The 17,370-nt window shown below is 41.5% G+C and overlaps 1 protein-coding gene and 1 non-coding gene across 2 annotated transcripts; both read right to left on the reverse strand.

Annotated features, from left to right (window-relative positions):
* Positions 1 to 2,712: 2,712 nt before the first annotated feature.
* Positions 2,713 to 16,697, reverse strand: PSMC2 (proteasome 26S subunit, ATPase 2). The gene is made up of 12 exons (XM_056118571.1): positions 16,541 to 16,697; positions 13,710 to 13,747; positions 12,870 to 12,951; positions 11,757 to 11,856; positions 9,758 to 9,889; positions 9,104 to 9,176; positions 8,461 to 8,556; positions 7,546 to 7,710; positions 6,045 to 6,132; positions 3,258 to 3,460; positions 3,059 to 3,155; positions 2,713 to 2,975 (listed from the first exon to the last, which is right to left on the reverse strand). Exons 1-12 carry the CDS (start codon positions 16,608 to 16,610, stop codon positions 2,818 to 2,820), a joined length of 1,302 nt encoding a protein of 433 aa, XP_055974546.1. The 5' UTR covers positions 16,611 to 16,697; the 3' UTR covers positions 2,713 to 2,817.
* Positions 5,107 to 5,230, reverse strand: LOC130027886 (small nucleolar RNA SNORA19). Its single transcript, XR_008793097.1, has one exon. It is a non-coding gene; the product is annotated as a small nucleolar RNA SNORA19 (small nucleolar RNA).
* Positions 16,698 to 17,370: the final 673 nt, after the last annotated feature.

Genomic DNA, 17,370 nt, shown 5'->3' on the forward strand with positions numbered 1-17,370 from the left:
AAGGTACCTTACTATCTCTCTGCCCCTGGAAATTTTTGTAAATATTATCACATATTTAATTATAAAATTTTTCATTTTGTTTTTCTTTTTGGGTCATGCCCAGCGATGCACAGGAGTTACTCCTGGCTCTGCACTCAGGAATTATCCCTGGTGGTGCTCAGGGGACCTTATGGGATGCTGGGAATCGAACCCAGGTTGGCCTCATGCAAAGCAAATGGCCTACCCCCTGTGCTATCGCTCCAGCCCCAATTATAAACATTTAAAGAGCATTGCAGTGTTTTTTCTTCTTTTCTGGAGGTTTTGGGACCACACTTGGTGGTGCTCAGGGCTTACTCCTGGCTGTGCACTCAGGGATCTCTCCTGGTAGGCCAGGAGAGTACTACCATATGTAGTACCAGCATTGAACCCGCCTGCAAAGAAAGGACCCTACCCACAGTACTATTGGTCTGGCTCTAGCAGTATTATTTTTCTAAATTTATAAACACTGTGTATCAAATATTTCATCAAAATCATATATAATTATAGACAAAATTTTAAATGGGTTACTTTTGATTTTTTGTTTGTTTATTGGGTCATACCTGGTGATGCTCAAGAGTTAGTCCCACCTCTGCACTCAGGAATTAGTCCTGGCAGTGCTCAGGGTACAATGTGGGATGCCAGGGATAGAACCCAGGTTGGCCGCATGCAAAGCAAAAGTTCTACCCACTGTAGTATCACTCTGGCTCGTGAATGATTTTTTTTTTTTTTTTTTTTTTTTTTGCTTTTTGGGTCACACCCGGCAATGCACAGGGGTTATTCCTGGCTCTGCACTCAGGAATTACTCCTGGCGGCGCTCAGGGGACCATATAGGATGCTGGGAATCGAACTCAGGTCGGCCGCATGCAAGGCAAACGCCCTACCCACTGTGCTATTGCTCCAGCCCCTCCGTGAATGATTTTTGTTGTTTTTCAAAAATAGAGCACAAAACACACTAATGTGTATGTACACGCCTGGGCAAACAATTGTTTAAATCACTGTACATGATTATGTAACAGTAAAATTCAGGTCATGTTAGTCCTTAGCTCAACATACCTGAGTAGTCTTACTTGGTTCATGTAAATGGGTAAAAGGAAATGGGTACGAGCTCAAAGACTGTTCTAAATACTTGTGTTTATCAAAAATTGCAAAAAACCATTTCCTTAGACTTTTCAGTATATTATGAGCATATTTGAGTGGAGCTGTTGCAGAAGCACAGGGCTGAGGGCGTACTTTAAATGTCAGGTGTACAGGGAAACTGTTCAGCCCCTGGCACCACATGGTCGCCTAAACCCTAGGCTGAGGAGTAGCCCCTGACTACGAGTAGGTGTGGGTCAAAAAAAAAATAACCTGGAAATGGTCAACTCTTTTCAAAAATGACTGGGTGAAACAATTTCAATAGTATTATGGTGCCTCAATTTTTTAAAAAAATCATGCATTTTTGAGGTATTGGGTTTATAATACTGTTAATTATACTTTTATGCATACATGATTCCAATGCCACACCCATCCCCAGAGGGCTGGCTTCCCTTCCCCAGGGACCCAGTAGCACCCTGCAGCCACCATTCCTTCTCAGGTAAGCTCAGTTCTGTAGACAAAAATCTCTAGTTGTGGTGACTTGTTCCCTTACTGTTGCTTCATATTCCATATACGGGAGATCTTCCGATTAAAAAAGTATGTATGTTTAGAGATAAGGCATGAAAAAGTTGTTACTGATCCATTTCATGAACATGAAAAACCAAGAAAGGATGTTAATGAATGTTTTCATAAAGGGCTTTTCTGCTTGAAATATTCTTTTATTTAATGTTTCATTGCAACAGTTTTTCCTATGTTGCCAACTTTTTCTTTTGTGGACTAAAGTATCTTGATTTTGCTCTTTTGCATTTAGAACACTGACCTGCAATAAAAATTCTTTATTGTGTTTGGGTTTTATTTTAATATTTGTGCAGTATGGAGGAGAAAGGAAGTAACGTGGCAGAGAGGAAAGAGAACTTGGGGTTTCACAAGAAATAATTTTCATTTTAGATATATCCCACCATAGACCAGCTGGATTTTTTAACTGAATTAGTATGTGTAAATATTTTCCTTTCATGAACTACTATTTCACTGGTTAATAAAATCAGCAGTCCTTGATTAATTTGAAATCAGATCATATTACAAGCAAAAAATATTTAATCAAAAAATTCTTCCAGTTTGGGATCAGAGCCAGTATGTAAAGGTTAAGGCACTTGTCTGTGGCAACTATGGCAACCCCAGTTCCATTCCTGACTCCACAGGTTCCCTGAGCATCCCTAGGGAACTGAAGCAACAGCTTAGTTAGCTAAGAACTGCAAGGAAGGGCCCAGAGGCCTCCCTCAAAATATTACAAGACATTTCTCCACTTAAAAAAAAAGGTTTGGCTACGCTTTATTATCCAATGTCTTCGCGATAGAACCATCAAAACCCATGTGCTGCCACACGTTATTTTGATTAATGGCAGATGAGCATAATGGTTAGGAACAAAGATGACAAAGCTGACAGTCTTTAGACTTGAAACCCGGTTTTGTTCTAGACCAACATATGTGGTCTATACAAGTACCTTATGATGTAAAACTCCTCAATGCTAATAAATGAAAAAACGTCAACATAAAATAAACTTTTCTGCCTATTACCATTGCCTTTTATTGTAGTACAGAAAAAAACACAGGAAAAAAAGTATGCGATGTTGAGATCCTTTATTTTTTGTGTGTGAAATAGTTACCATGAGTCTATAGAAGGGTAGGATTTCAATTAAAAGAAGTGTTTCCACAAAACTCTGGGAGCTCAGTTGTATGTCATGTAGCGGGGAGTAGCACTGAACTTTGCATAGGACTTAATGACCTTATTTACAGCTTCCAAGAAATCCTTCTCAGTGGCGATTTTTCGCCGTGCTCTGATGGCAAACATACCAGCTTCTGTGCAGACACTTCTTATTTCAGCACCTTTCAAAACAAAAAACGATAGGCTTAATGAAGGCAACCTAAGCAGAAAGAACAGCAAGTACCAGCAAGGCCTTCCAACCTACCAGTGCTGTTTGGACAGAGCCGTGCCAACAGTTCAAATCTGATATCTCTTTCAACACTCATTGAGCGAGCATGAATCTTAAAAATGTGAGTCCGACCCTAAAAATAAAAGAAATGACAAATATTAAAGTGGAAAAACATCACAGGAGAAGAGAAAGCCCAAGCATCCCTTTTCGTAAGCGAGTGAGTGGTTTTCCTCACCTCTAGATCGGGTAAGCTAAATTCAATCTTTCTGTCCAGTCTCCCTGGCCTCATCAGTGCTGGATCCAGAGTGTCGGGTCTGTTAGTGGCCATCAGAACCTTAATGTTGCCTCGAGGATCAAACCCATCCAGCTGATTAATCAATTCCAACATAGTTCTTTGCACTTCATTGTCACCTCCAGCACCATCATCAAAACGAGCGCCTGCGAAGGAAAGATGAACTCTTCATCTCCACTTTGAGTAACACTATGTGGAACTTGAAAATACTGTAAATGTCATCTGTGATATGAACATGTCTTAGCAAATCCTAAGAGAATAGACTATTTTTAGTCCATTAACTAATTACAAAGAACATCTTTGCTTCCAAAAGGACTTGTCATACACAGATCTACTTAACATACTTTAAAATTCTTTTTCATTTTAATGAGTTGTTTTTTTTTTAAATCAGTCAAGAAAACCTCCATTAAGAAAAAAAAAACCTCCATTGGTTGGCATAATATATACCTGTACTAGATAAGAGAATACATGCACACTTTAGCATTATAATGTGTTTGATTGCATGGAAAAAAAATCACACTATTAAAAATTTCCCGAAACTGTCCTTTAAAACATAGGTACAACAGAGTAGAACTATAACAGCTTACTGTTACACTGCTTTGTGTAAATCAGAGCAGTGTTCGTAACTTTACACTGTGGACCAGCCATGGCCTGTACATGGGACCATGGTCCAGCATTTATAACCATAGCGGTAAATCAGTGGTTTTTCAACTTTCTGTACCTGTGGATTGGCACTGGCCTGCTGACCCACTAGTGGCTGAGGACCACTGGATGTAGTTCTCTATAGTCATGTCAGTCTCTCATTTCAAAAACAGTTCTTAGCACAAAAAACTTCCAAATGTGTATTTTGACTTCTAATTATGTAAATAAATACATAATGTGCTAATGTATTAGACATATTATAAACCACAAATGTGAAATAAAAATGAGATTAGACATAAAGAAAAAGTCAAGGATTTTCTCATGTACACACAATCCACCAGGAAAACCACAGTTTCAGAACATCCTGACAGCCAAAGTCTTACACCAATGCTATAAAAATAACTTCAGGTTGAGAGAGATAGTACGGGGCTGGCCGCACGACTCCATACCCAGCACCACATCTGACCCTTCCAGTATCACCAGGCATGATCCCTGAGTGGAGAGACAAGAGTAAGCTCTGACCACTGGTAGCTGTGGTCCAAAAATCAAAAGGAAAAAATTTAAAAAACTAATTTAAAACTTCAGTCACGGTGCTGGAGCAATAGCACAGTTGGTAGGGCATTTGCCTTGCACGCGGCCAACCCAGGTTCGATTCCCAGCATCCCATATGGCCCCCTGAGCACCACCAGGAATAATTCTTGAGTGCATGAAGCAGGAAAAACCCCTGTGCATTGCCAGGTGTGACCCAAAAAGCAGAAAAAAAAAAAAACAACAAAAAACCCACAAACTTCAGTCACACTGTATCATTGTATCATGGTCAGTCTGTGGCCTGTGCAGATACTAATAACACAATGTTCAATTCCAACAATAACTAGTCTAAAATCAAAACTCTAAGTGTCCTCCCCAAACAATGTCATAGGATCCATTGTATTTTCAAGTTATTTTTGTCACTAAATTCATTAAATGACAACTGTTTTAAGGATTTATTGGCTTTAAGGATTATTACTGTCTTTTAGTTTTTGGCTTGGGACCCACATCCAACAGTGCACAGGGAGCCATACACAGTGTGGGGACTCAAATGGGGTCAGTCACATGCAAGTGTTTTACCCTCTGTACCATCTCTCCAGCCCCTCTGAAGGATTTTCTGAAAAACTGTCTGAAGGAGACTGGCAATATTATTTTTCATTTATACTGCTAATCAACCTTCAACTATTATGTAGCATATGACAAACAACATTGCTCAGAAAAAGAAAGCAAGTCAATGGAATGTGCACTCTGAAGATCATTACTGCTACCGGTCATACCCATAGCCAAGGTCCATAGATTAGTTTTCAAAGTCTCACATTAATTTTAACTTTAAAAAAAAGGACATAAAATGAAAATGAATTATCACTGCCTTCATAATATAAGCAAGCTGAAGCTCATAGTTAAAATAATATGACTAGGGGTCAGAGAGATAGGACAACAGGTAAGATCCTGGTGCCTTAAACCCAGCTGACCCGGGTTCAATCCCCAACACCCCATATGGTTTTCTCTAGCCTGCCAGGAATAAGCCCTGAGCACTGACAGGCATGGCCTAAAAATAAAACAAGAAACAAAATAAACTAAATAGGTTGCATCGAGGAAACCAAACCTCATAAAATCTATGAAGTTACCAATAATATGTAGATTTTATGAGATAGCACTACTAATGAAACCCTCTCATGATGCTTTTCTTTTTTTAATGCAGAGCCAGGAATTAGACCCAGAGCCTCACATGTGTGGTATGTGCTATATTGCTGTCACCCCCAGCTCTGCAGGTCGACCTCCTTCTCCTGCCCCCCAGCTTCCTCACCACACTAAGTGAAGCCACATCCCAATTACAGACTTGTTCAAAGTGTGAAAATAAAAATCAGATGGATATTAGTTACATACAAAATGAAATAAATAGCAATGAAATGAATTTATTTTTTTCCTTAAATGTCATATAAAAACATTTGGAATTTAAATTTCATGTAAGATTACAAAATTATGTATAGGAGAACTTATACATAGCACTTTCTAACTCAGATGAAATTCATTCAAAGTAGTTCTCTAAACCATTCATACCTCCAATAGCATCGATTTCATCAAAAAAGATAAGGCAGGCTTTTTTTGTTCTGGCCATTTCAAAGAGCTCACGAACCATTCGAGCCCCCTAGTAAGAAAAGAATTTATAGATTTAGTTTTTTTCAAATATAACATACTTCAAACTTCAATATTTTTAACAGTATTCTCAGCCTAAATTTTTTCAAGGAATGAAGTTTGAAAGACAAATTCATTAAATCTTATTCCCAGTATTAAATAATTTCATGATTCTATGCTTACTAAATAGTTGCTATCTTTAAGATCAGAGAAATTGAAATGACCCTAATAGATAAAATATAAGCATCATTCCAAACAGTGGAACTTCAGGACATAAAATCCATCTAACCAGGGGCTAAAGCAATAGCATAGCAAGGAGCATGGTTGCCAGGCATTCGGCTGACCAAGTTCCATCACCAGCACCTCATAGGGTCCGCAGATCATCACCAGGAGTGAATGTGGAACCACAAGTAAGTTCCTAAGCATTGCTAGGAGAGATCACAAAACCAAAATATAAATTAAATAAAGCCTACCCGATCACTTAAAATTTCTAATCACTGAACTTGATTTTTAAATTATGAAAGGATATTTCAATCCATCAAACTCATTTTATAATTCTTATATTAAGTATAATAATATTTCACATAAAATATATAGTCCTATACTTACTCTCTAGTGAAACCGTACATATACACATTCTATTTCTCAAAATAAATATTGCCCCTAAAATGAGAGCCTACTTTGAAATCTGTTTCCCAGACATTTTAAGGGCATTTATCCTAAACCAGCTCAGTAAAATTTCTCATCTTTTGACTGGTGAGTACATTACTTGAAGTATATTTAGATGTGTTATATTAAGAAACAAAGCAAGGAGCTGGGGATGGAGCTCAGAGGAAAAACATTTGTCTTGCACATGTGAGGCCTTGGGAACAAAGGGGAGAAAGAAGGGAGGAAGGGAAGGAAGGAAAGGATGGGATGAAGAGAAGGTAGACATAAAGGCAGGCAGGCAAGAGAATATACAGTATCAAATGATAAACCACCCTTGGACTTTGAGGTTACCAAGCGGTGGAACTCAGGGTGCAGGCAGGCAGGAGAGGAAGAGGGGGCACAGAAGAGACACAACACAAGGACACTGGGATAGGGCCTTTGGCACTTTGGCAGTAATGAAGGCACAGTAACTCTGCATCGAAACCACAACTGCATTACAATAATATTGTAACCATATAACCATACCTGACCTTTTTTTAATTAAAAACATAAGAATACATAAAATGTATTAGAAACTGCTTATTTCCAAATGACCACCAGGGAAGGGAAGGCTGCTGGGTCCTCGGCTTCTGAATTCCTAATTACTACCACCCAAGAAGCTTCAGTCTCCATCTTTCCATTTGAATTTTATCCGTCAATGGGATGTGAATATAAATTTATAAATAATCTTTATAAATTTCTCAGAAAGCTACAAAATTGTTATGATCAGTCACTTTACCTCACCGACGTACTTCTGTACAAGTTCCGATCCAATAACGCGGATGAAGCAAGCGTCCGTCCGATTAGCAACGGCCCGAGCACAGAGGGTCTTGCCTGTGCCTGGCGGCCCAAACAGCAGCACGCCCTTGGGGGGCTCAATGCCAAGGTTCACAAACCTCTCAGGCTGCAGTGAAGACACAATGCTGATACTTAACACTGATGGATAATGGGGGAAATACTTGTACATCAATAGGTTTAAGCCAGAATGCTTAGTTCCACAATCTATTACTTGACCTAAGTAAGACTTTCACTTACGAGAAAGATCAAAACTAGGTCCACGCCAGGGAGATGACTCAAAGGGCTGGAGCGCATCCCATGCACCTGAGAGCCCCAGGTTCAGTGGCTGGGAGTGGCCCCGAGTACTGATGGGTGTAGACCACAGTAAAAAAAATTAAGGTGGGCCAGAACACTAGTACAGCAGGTAAGGGTTTGCCCTGCATGCAGCAAATCCGGGTTCGATCCCCAGTACCACGTGTGGTCCCCCAGCACCACCAGACTGCAGAGACAGAAGTAAGCCCTAAGCACCACTGGGTGTGGCTTAAGCACCAAGGAAAGAAAAGGAATAAACAACTGGACTGATAGCAAGACAAAAGACTGCCTGAATTTGTTTTAAAAAGGCTTCTATTCTACAATCTATATTTAACAAAAAAGTTTCCTCTAGTTTTTTAAAAAAAAGAGAACATGAGAGTTGGGACCAGAGAAATAGTACAGAGGGTAGGGCACTTGCCTTTCTCAAGGCAGACCTGGGCTCAACCTCCAGCAACCCGTATGGTTCCCTACGCCCAAGCAGGAGTAATCCCTGAATGCAGACCTCCACCTGAGCATCACCAGGTGTGATCAAAAACAAACAAAATAAAATGCCAGATTCACTTACATGGAGTAGTGGAGTTTCCACAACTTCTCGAAGTTTTTCAATCTGTTCCTTACAGCCACCCACATCACTGTATGTGACATCAGGTTTTTCCTCTACCTAACAAAGACAAAATGTACAACCACAGGTTTAGAATACTGACTCCAATGATCTGGCAAGCAGAATAAGCCCCACATCCTAAAAGAAAAATAGACATACAGCACTTAAGAATCTGAATTAAAAACAAAATACATTGTCCATACATTAGAATGTGCAGTTACTAGAACTATTTGCTATATGTTATTATATTACAGGTAAATTAATAAAGACTAATAAAAGCTTCCCATATGAAAACTTACTTTAAAAAATGGCTATTTATCAGTACATAATCACATATTAACAGCTTAATAACTGAAGTTCAAAAAAATTGTTGAGCACCAGGGCAACAATACAGTGGGTCAGATGTTTGCCTTAAAAGCAGCTGACCTGGGTTACCCAGCACCTCATAAGGTCCCCCAAGCCTGCCAGGAGTAATCCCTGAGTGCAGAACCAGGATTAAGTCCTGAGTACCACCAGGTATGGTCCCCAAACAAACAAACACGTTGAGTCAACATAATTATACTATAATAATGCTATGCCACTCACTTTCCCTTCTGTACTTTCTTACCTGCATCATGGTAACTGTTGGGTCAATCTTAGGAGGCAATGGAATATGAATTTGATACTTATTTCTGTCCACACTAAAAAGATAAAAAAAGATACTTAGTAACACAATCCTTAAGTGTTAAGTAATTAATCCTTTTAAATTAATTAATTAATCCTTAAGTAATCCTCAAAATGCTTAGTCCTTAGTGTTTAGTCCTTTATTTTTAAAAGTATTCGTCAGGCAACAGAGAAACACGGAGACACAGAGTCTCTATAAATTTGTAAAAAGAAAAAGCCAGTGAGTAAAACCTTGACCACGGGGAAGCAGAGAATTTTTACCTGGGTTACAATGTATTCTATAGGCATTAACTCACTCAATTCTCTAAAAAAGCAAATGCATCCTTCCCTACACCCACCGCATTATCATAAATGGACTAACAACGTTCACATTGAAATTTTGCACTTATTTTATGCCATTTGAAGTATTTCATAAAACACTATAGGAGGGTGGAAGTAAGCGGGGAGAGGGTAGGGAGCCAATGCAGAAAGGACATCAACTATAGTATTCCAACTATATTATCCCTGGTTCAGCACTCAGTTCCCTCATCCAAAAGAAAGACAAGCAGGTGAATATTATATGGATCTTTAATGAAAGCACTTTAAGTAAAAATCTTACCCAACTCTCATTCCTTCTTCAATGTCAGTAGGTGCTACCTGATCACTGAGGTCCACCACGAACTTGGCAAACTGCTTCACATTGATAATGTATTTTGGGTCTTCCGAATCAGCATTAATTATCTTTGTACACCTAATGCAGCAAAAGGCTTGATTAGAGTAAAGAATCCAAACCTCTAATACAAATTCAAGTAATTAGAGTCTCTCTTGGGCTGTAGTTCACTCATAAGCAGGTGTAAATGAGAACCTTAGGAATGGATACACTATTAAAGATCCTTTTTGATAGAGTATGTTCAATCCCAAGGGTCATTCAACTTTAATGAAGCCATGAAATTTTTAAAAGATATATTCCCCCGGAAAGTTGAATCAAAACCTTCTTCATTGACAAACTCCCATTTTCGTAATTTGATGCCTGGACCAGAGCAATAATGCAGCAGGTAGGGCACTTGCTTGCAAGAGGCCAGTCCAGGTTCAATCTCTAGTACCACGTAAGAGCCTCTGACCCTACCATGTACAATCTCTACGCACAGAGCCAGAAGTAAGCTCAGAACACACACCAAAAAAATGTATTAAAAATAAATAGGGGCTGGAGTGATAGTAAAGCAGGTGGGGCGTTTGCCTTGCACGCGGCCGACCCGGGTTCAATTCCTAGCATCTCCTATGGTCCCCCAAGCCCTGCCAGGAGTAATTTCTGAGTGCAGAGCCAGGAGAAACCTTTGAGCATCGCCGGGTGTGACCCAAAAAGCAAAAGAAAAACCAAAAAAAAAAAAAAAACCATGTAAATCATACAATTGATTTCTTTATGAGTGCTATCCTGTGTATCTCACCGTTACCCTTTCATTTGCCCTATAATAGTATCCTGTCTTATATCAAGTAAGTACTATGTTTTCATTCTTCCCTGGGTTTAAACTTCAAATCTACTTTTATGGTTGCTATTTTTACAGCTATGCATATCACTACATATAACATCAGGTTTTTCCTTCACCTAAGAGAGACAGAAGCATCCCTTTAAACTTTAACTCAAAAGTAGATTGTGTGTGACATCATGCAAGCAATCTGGATACCATATACGTCATAATACACAACAATTTATCGCCTTTCGTCTTTTATACTGTCTACTAAAGAAAAACAAAAACAAAAACTTCATATTAGAAAGCTGTTTCATAGCTGTAGCAACAGAAATGGAGAAATAAAAAATAGGTTCTGTACTATACAAGCAGAGCTGAAAGTAATGAAGGCAGAAGAAAACAAAAGCATCATCCTCCAGTGCTGAGTCAACAGACAGCACCTACACCTGAAGAAAACATGCAGCTTGGAAGGAACTGGACAATATGTTAAGCAAGATCAGAGGAAGAACACAAGCACTGCATGATCTCTCACATGGGATACACAGAGAAATAAAACAACAAGAGGATAAAACAAAGATGAGGATAAACCATTGGCCTTTGACTCCAAAGCTAATATTACCAAGTGGTGTGAGGAGTCGGGGAAGAAACAAACTAGAAGTAACACAGGACAGAGGTGGAAGTCTTGAGCACTTTGGAGGGCATAAAGCTGTAGTAACTCTGTATATCAATACAGTAAGTGATAACACTTTTGTAACCAAGTTAGCAAGGATACTGTTTTTTTTTTTTTTTATCAGATGTATTTCCAAACCATCCGTGCTATAAGAAGGCTCCAAGATCTGTGCTAAATGGTCATGCAGTGGCAGGGATCAAACCTAGGCCAGCTATACAAATGTCTTAACCCCTGTACTATCTCTCTGACACTGAAATAAAAATTCTTAAGGGGCAGGAGAGATAGAACAGGGGCTAGGGTTCTCATCTTTCACTCTACCAACCTCAGTTTAAATTCCCAGCACCACATATGGTACCTCAGCACTGCCAGGGGTCATTGACCACAGAGCCAGGAAAAGCTCTAGTGTCTCACCAAGTATGGCCCAAACCCCATTTCTCCTCCCCAAATTCTTAATAATCGATTGCATTATCCACAAGGCATACCTTGCAACCTGCAAAGGCTGTTCACTCTGCAGTGTTTGTTTATCTGCAGCCAAATCCCAGAGGGCAGGTGGGGCCAGACCAGTGTCAGACTCTTTAATACCTATATAAATAAAAATTACAAAACTTAACTGCAGTGTGACTCATCACCCTAAAGAGACCCTTCTTAAGCTGAGCACTAATAACATTATGGATTGAACAATTTATTGCAAGAGGATATTGTATTAACTGATAGGATAATTATATTGTCCCATCAGCCTGGACTGTGTGCCAGGCTGTTCTCACTCGGGGCGCCCCAGAGGGGGGCAGGTGATAGCCCGCCCCACCCCAAGGGACTCAGCCCCTGCAGCCGACCTCCACTACCCAACAGCCATCATGCTCCAGGCCACTTTTCACATGCTTGGGCCAAGCCTCATATATGAGTGAACACAGTCCACTCACCCGCTCCCCGCTCTGGGGCGCCCTGAGTGAAAACAGCCTGGTGCAGAGACCAGGCTGATAGGACAATATAATTTAATTGCTCAAAAATTAAACTTATGGGCTGGAGAGATAGCACAGCGGGTAGGGCGTTTGCCTTGCATGCGGCCAACCCGGGTTCGATTCCCAGCATCCCATATGGTCCCCTGAGCACCGCCAGGAGTAACTCCTGAGTGCAGAGCCAGGAGTAACCCTTGTGCATTGCCAGGTGTGACCCAAAAAGAAAAAAAAAAAATTAAACTTAGATGGTATTTTGTTATTTTTTTGTGTGTTTGTGTGTGTGTGTGTCACAACTGGCAGTACTCAGGGCTTACTCAAGCCAGGATTCTTCACAGGGAACTCTCCCCATGAAGTCTGGGGGACCATATGGTGTATCAAGGGATTTAGCCCTGGTCAACCACATGCAAGGCAAGTGCCTTACTCGATGTGTTCTCTGACTCCGAAATTTAGTTATTAAAGGTAAATGTCATTAACTTTAGTTATTAAAGATTAAATAAGACTGTTAATTAAGAATTAATTTCGAACACGTACGGATAATTTTTTAAAATCTGTAATGCAGGAAAAATAACCTTTGTGCTCAAATTCCTTTGATATAATTAACACATTAAAGAGAAGATAAAGGACTAAAAAGAACTTTACCTGTGAGCTCATTAATTTTCTTGAGAAGTTGCTGAATGTCATCTTCTACTTGCTTGATCTGTCTAGAGTAAGTACTCTGACCCTAGAAGATAAAAATCAGTTTAATTAGGAAATCAGAATATAAAACTACAGAAAAAGACTCTTACTAGTTACCATTTTAATTATTAGTGCCCCAAAGCGGGTAAAGTAAGAGTGGGGAGAAGTGTATATAACTTTCAGAAATAACCCTGAACCTATTTTTCTCCACATAATGCACCATTATGCAAGATAATAAAAATCAAGCCTAAAAATACCTGAAACTACAAGCCCATTTCTCTGTAAACCTTTCCATTTCAGGTCAAATTTAATCAGATACAATTTAAATACAGGAAATATTCTGAGTCAATTTCAATTATATCAAAAACCTTTCAACATAGTTTCTTACTTTAATTACAGATAGTATTTTAAAAGATGGTAAGTTTAAAAACAATGAATCAGAGTCTAAACTTTCAGTTTAGATAAAGTTTTAGACTAGTCCAGGTTAAAAAAAAAAAGAGGTCTGGAGCAATAATACAATGGGAAGGGCATTGCCCTTGCACGCGGCCGACCCAGGTTCAATTCCCAGCAACCCATATGGTCCCCTGAGCACCGCCAGGAGTAATTCCTGAGTGCAGAGCCAGGAGTAACCCCTATGCATCGCTGGGTGTGACCCAAAAAGAAAAAAAAAAAACTTTAGAGAGATAACTATTTCCAGTATAGAACAATAAACCATAGACATTCTAACTGTTTTGAATAATATCAACAACAGTCCTTATTTCAACATGAAAAAACATCTACTTTATTGACAATGAAAGGACTTACGTAAGTTTTCAGTAAGGCAATATCTCCTTCATCCAGAGCTAAAAGAGAGAGAGAGATAATTCATGAAATTCAAACAAAAGAAATCAGAGTTAACTTTTTTTTTGGTACAATTCAAATTGCATTAAACTGACTGAAATAAAAGAACACAAAGGTGTAAGAATGTACATATAAGAATCAACCAATTCCTAGATGAAAGGAACTTGTAATTATCTGGGTGAACTTGGCTCAAAAAAAGTACACAACAGGGGCTGAAGAGACATTATGGTAAGTAGGGCACATGGCTGACATGGATTTGATCCCCAAGCACCACCAGGAGCAACTCCTGAGTGCAGAGCAGTAGTAACCCCTGAGCATCACTGGGTGTAGCCCAAGAAACAAAACACAAAGAAGCAAACAAAAAGTATAAAACATAGTTTTGACCTAATCAACAAAAACAAGGTGTTCAAAGAACAGAGAATCCAAACAAGGTGGGCCAGGTAATCTTAAAACCCCATTTAATCTCTCTCAGCATCAAATGTCTCAACTGAGTAAGAGAGAAGGCAGTGCTCTCAAGTGCTGTACTATATAGATTAAGAAATTTTATAAACATTAGTCATTATCTTACCTAAAGTATTGGATAACTAATGGTGGGGGGGGGTTCTTTGTTCATTAGTTGCTCAAGGGCTAGTCCTGGCCCAGTGCTGGGGTGTTGCTTTTGGCTATTCTCTGGCAATATGCACTAAGGATGGAATCCCCACCATCTGAATGCACAGTCTGCACTCCAGCCCACTGTGTCATCTTCCTAACCCCTAAATCCATGGTATAACCTCAATGTAGCCAGAAAAAAATATTTACTAAATGTTAAACTGCAGTGACTAGGTTTTTCACCTAAGTATCTCCGAGAATGGAAGTGTCCTAAAATACTTTAGGGGGAACGGTTAGAGAAGGAATGTGCTTTCTTCATGAGGGTTCCTGGAATAGAGAGGAAATAAGACCAGAGATAGCTCAACAGGGCTTTTGCAGGAGGTCCAACTCCAGTACACAAGGTCCACCCCCACCCTGGACCACCCAAGCAACCCCAGCACCCAGCCCTTGAGTACCACTACTTGTGACAGAAGGAGGAGGAGGGAGGAGGTAAAGGAGGAGGAAGAGGAAGTGGAGGCGTTGGTGGAGAAGAAGAAATGATGATTGAAGTTAAAATTAAGAATAGAAGAGGGGGCTGGAGCAATAGCACCAGCAGTAGCGGGTAAGGTATTTGCCTTGCACGTGGCCAACCTGGGTTCGATTCCCAGCATCCCATAATGTCCCCTAAACCTCGCCAGGGATAATTCCTAAGCGCAGAACCAGGTGTAACCCCCCTATGCGGGATGTGACCCAAAAATCAAAAAAAAAAAAAGAAGAGAAGAGAAAAAGGGGGTAGGGAAAACCAACAGTAAGAAAACTTTAAAATGTTGTCTAGAGCTGGAGTGATAGCACACCGGGTAGGGTGTTTGCCTTGCACAAGGCTGACCCTTCGATCCCTGACATCCCATATGGTCCCACAAGCACCGCTAGGAGTAATTTCTGAGTACAGAGCCAGAAGTAACCCCTGAGCATCGCTGTATGTGACCTATAAAGCAAAAATCAAATCAAATCAAATAAAATGCTGTCTAAGGAATAAACATCACAAAGATACAACCACTTACAAAAGGAACTTCTGGGAAGGAATTCTGCATGAAAAACTGTGTGCTTAAGTGGGTAAACGTGTTGAGAGCTAGCTCCTTAAGGACAGACACTAGGCACTATTAAAAATCACACTCCCAGGGGCTGGAGCGATAGCACAGCAGGTAGGGCGTCTGCCTTGCACACGACCAACCCGGGTTCAATTCCCAGCATCCCATATGATCCCCTGAGCACCGCCAGGAGTAATTCCTGAGTGCAGGGCCAGGAGTAACCCCTGTGCATCACCAGGTGTGATTCCTCCCCCCCCCAAAAAAAAGACACTTCCATATCAAACTCAAAGCTCCTGCATGTGATGATGCAAGACAGCGGAACGAGGTCATTCACTACTCCAGAACAGGAGCAGCAGGAGCTCCTGTCTGTAAATCATGATGAATTAAATACGCTACTGTACAGTTCACAAAGCAGAATACTAGGTAGTCGCAGAGACAGACAAAATTGTGATTGACACGAAACAAATCCCTGAAACATAATCAGGTTGAGAAAAAAAGGGGGGGGGGTCAAGACGTAAGTTCCGGCAGGTACTATTTAAAAAAAAAAAAAGCAACAAAAAATAAAGAAAAGGAGCACTGAAGCAAATACACTTGCATATATGTACACTGTCTAGAAAGATAAGCATCCTGAGTTGCCTATGTGGTTCCAATCTTATTTCTGTCTGTTGAGATCTGAACCATAGGAATGTTACTTTTGGCGCTCAGGGGGTGGTCGCTCCTGCTGGGAGGACCATGCTGGGTGCAGGGATGGGCCCCGGGGGGGCGGGGGGTAGCGGTCCGCGTGCAAGGCAGGTACCCAGCCGGGCTGCACTCCGACCCCCGGAATGCCATTTGTCTTCTGACCAGCGCAGCGTTTCCGAGGACCTGACGTCCCAGGCGTGGGAGGCCTCGGGAGGCCCAGCCCCCCCTCCTCCGCGCGAGGTTCGGGGGCTGCTTTCCAAGACCCGGCAAGGCCTGCGCGCTGCCTTCTGAGTACAGATCCCGACACGCGGGAGTGGGAAGGACGCTGGCCCGCGGGGACAGGCTCCAGCGGAACTCAGTGGACAGGGCCCGAGGGGCGAGCAGGAACCATCACCCTCCCGCTCCCGGGCTTCCTTCGGCTCCTTCCGGCCCCGGACTCCCTTCCCGCTGCCCACCGACCTCGGATGGGCTTGTCATCCTTCTCCTCTTCTTTGGTTTTGCGCTGATCGGCGCCGAGGTAATCCGGCATCCTGGAAGCGGCAGAGTGCTCCGAGCCCCCCGGGGCAGATTACACAGCAGCTTCTCCGCTTCCGGGGGTGCGCTGCCCGGCCCGGTCCCCCCGGAAACACAGCCCGGCTGCCTTGGGTTCCGGTTTGCGGGGGCACTTGGAGGCCGGAAGGGAGGTGCTGGAGCAAACCCACTCTGCTTTCGGCAGCGCCAACCTGGGCCAGGGTGGGGGCATAGGAGAGAGGCCCCCGGGAGAAGGAAACTGGCATCTATCCTTGGCCTGGGTCCATCCCCGGGGAGGCTCCCTGAGCCGCAGATTTGGAGACCAACCCAAGGACAGTCCTGAAATTTGTTGAAATGTCAACTTGGCCTTTCATTTCCTTGGTTTCAAACCTCCTTGACCTTGGGGGCATTTACGACCAGTTTGTGCGGTACTGGGCGTCATAGACACAAATCAGCAAGGCAATGTGGCAGCCAAGAGTCACGGTTAAGGAATGCTCCTACAACGAGTAGCAAGGGAACAGGGGTTCTTTGAGATGTGAACCTGCTGCCCAAAAGGAATTTGGAGGAGGAAGAGGAGAAGGAGGAAGAGAGCCCGTTCCGAGAGACAATATTTGGACAAGAAAGTGGAGCAAGGAAGAGAGCAGTTAGGGGACAGTGAGAAACAAAACAGAATTCCTGACTGTTCCGAGCTGGTTTAAGGATCAGCAGGATAAAAAGATGACGTCAATGATTAAGGAATCCACCTCAAAGTAGAAACAAGGGCTAGGTGGACTTGTCCA

This window comes from Sorex fumeus, unplaced genomic scaffold (assembly GCF_029834395.1).
Source record: "Sorex fumeus unplaced genomic scaffold, SorFum_2.1 ptg000037l, whole genome shotgun sequence".
Taxonomy (NCBI): domain Eukaryota; kingdom Metazoa; phylum Chordata; class Mammalia; order Eulipotyphla; family Soricidae; genus Sorex; species Sorex fumeus.

What these genes read in the sequence shown, in the direction of transcription:
- PSMC2 (XM_056118571.1), bottom strand. Translation starts at nt 16,610, where the DNA reads ATGCCGGATTACCTCGGCGCCGATCAGCGCAAAACCAAAGAAGAGGAG. An exon ending in GAAAATTAATGAGCTCACAG is followed by an intron (nt 11,857 to 12,869) that starts GTAAAGTTCTTT and finishes TTATTTATATAG; the next exon opens with GTATTAAAGAGTCTGACACT. An exon ending in TGAAATCGATGCTATTGGAG is followed by an intron (nt 3,461 to 6,044) that starts GTATGAATGGTT and finishes TTTCCTTCGCAG; the next exon opens with GCGCTCGTTTTGATGATGGT.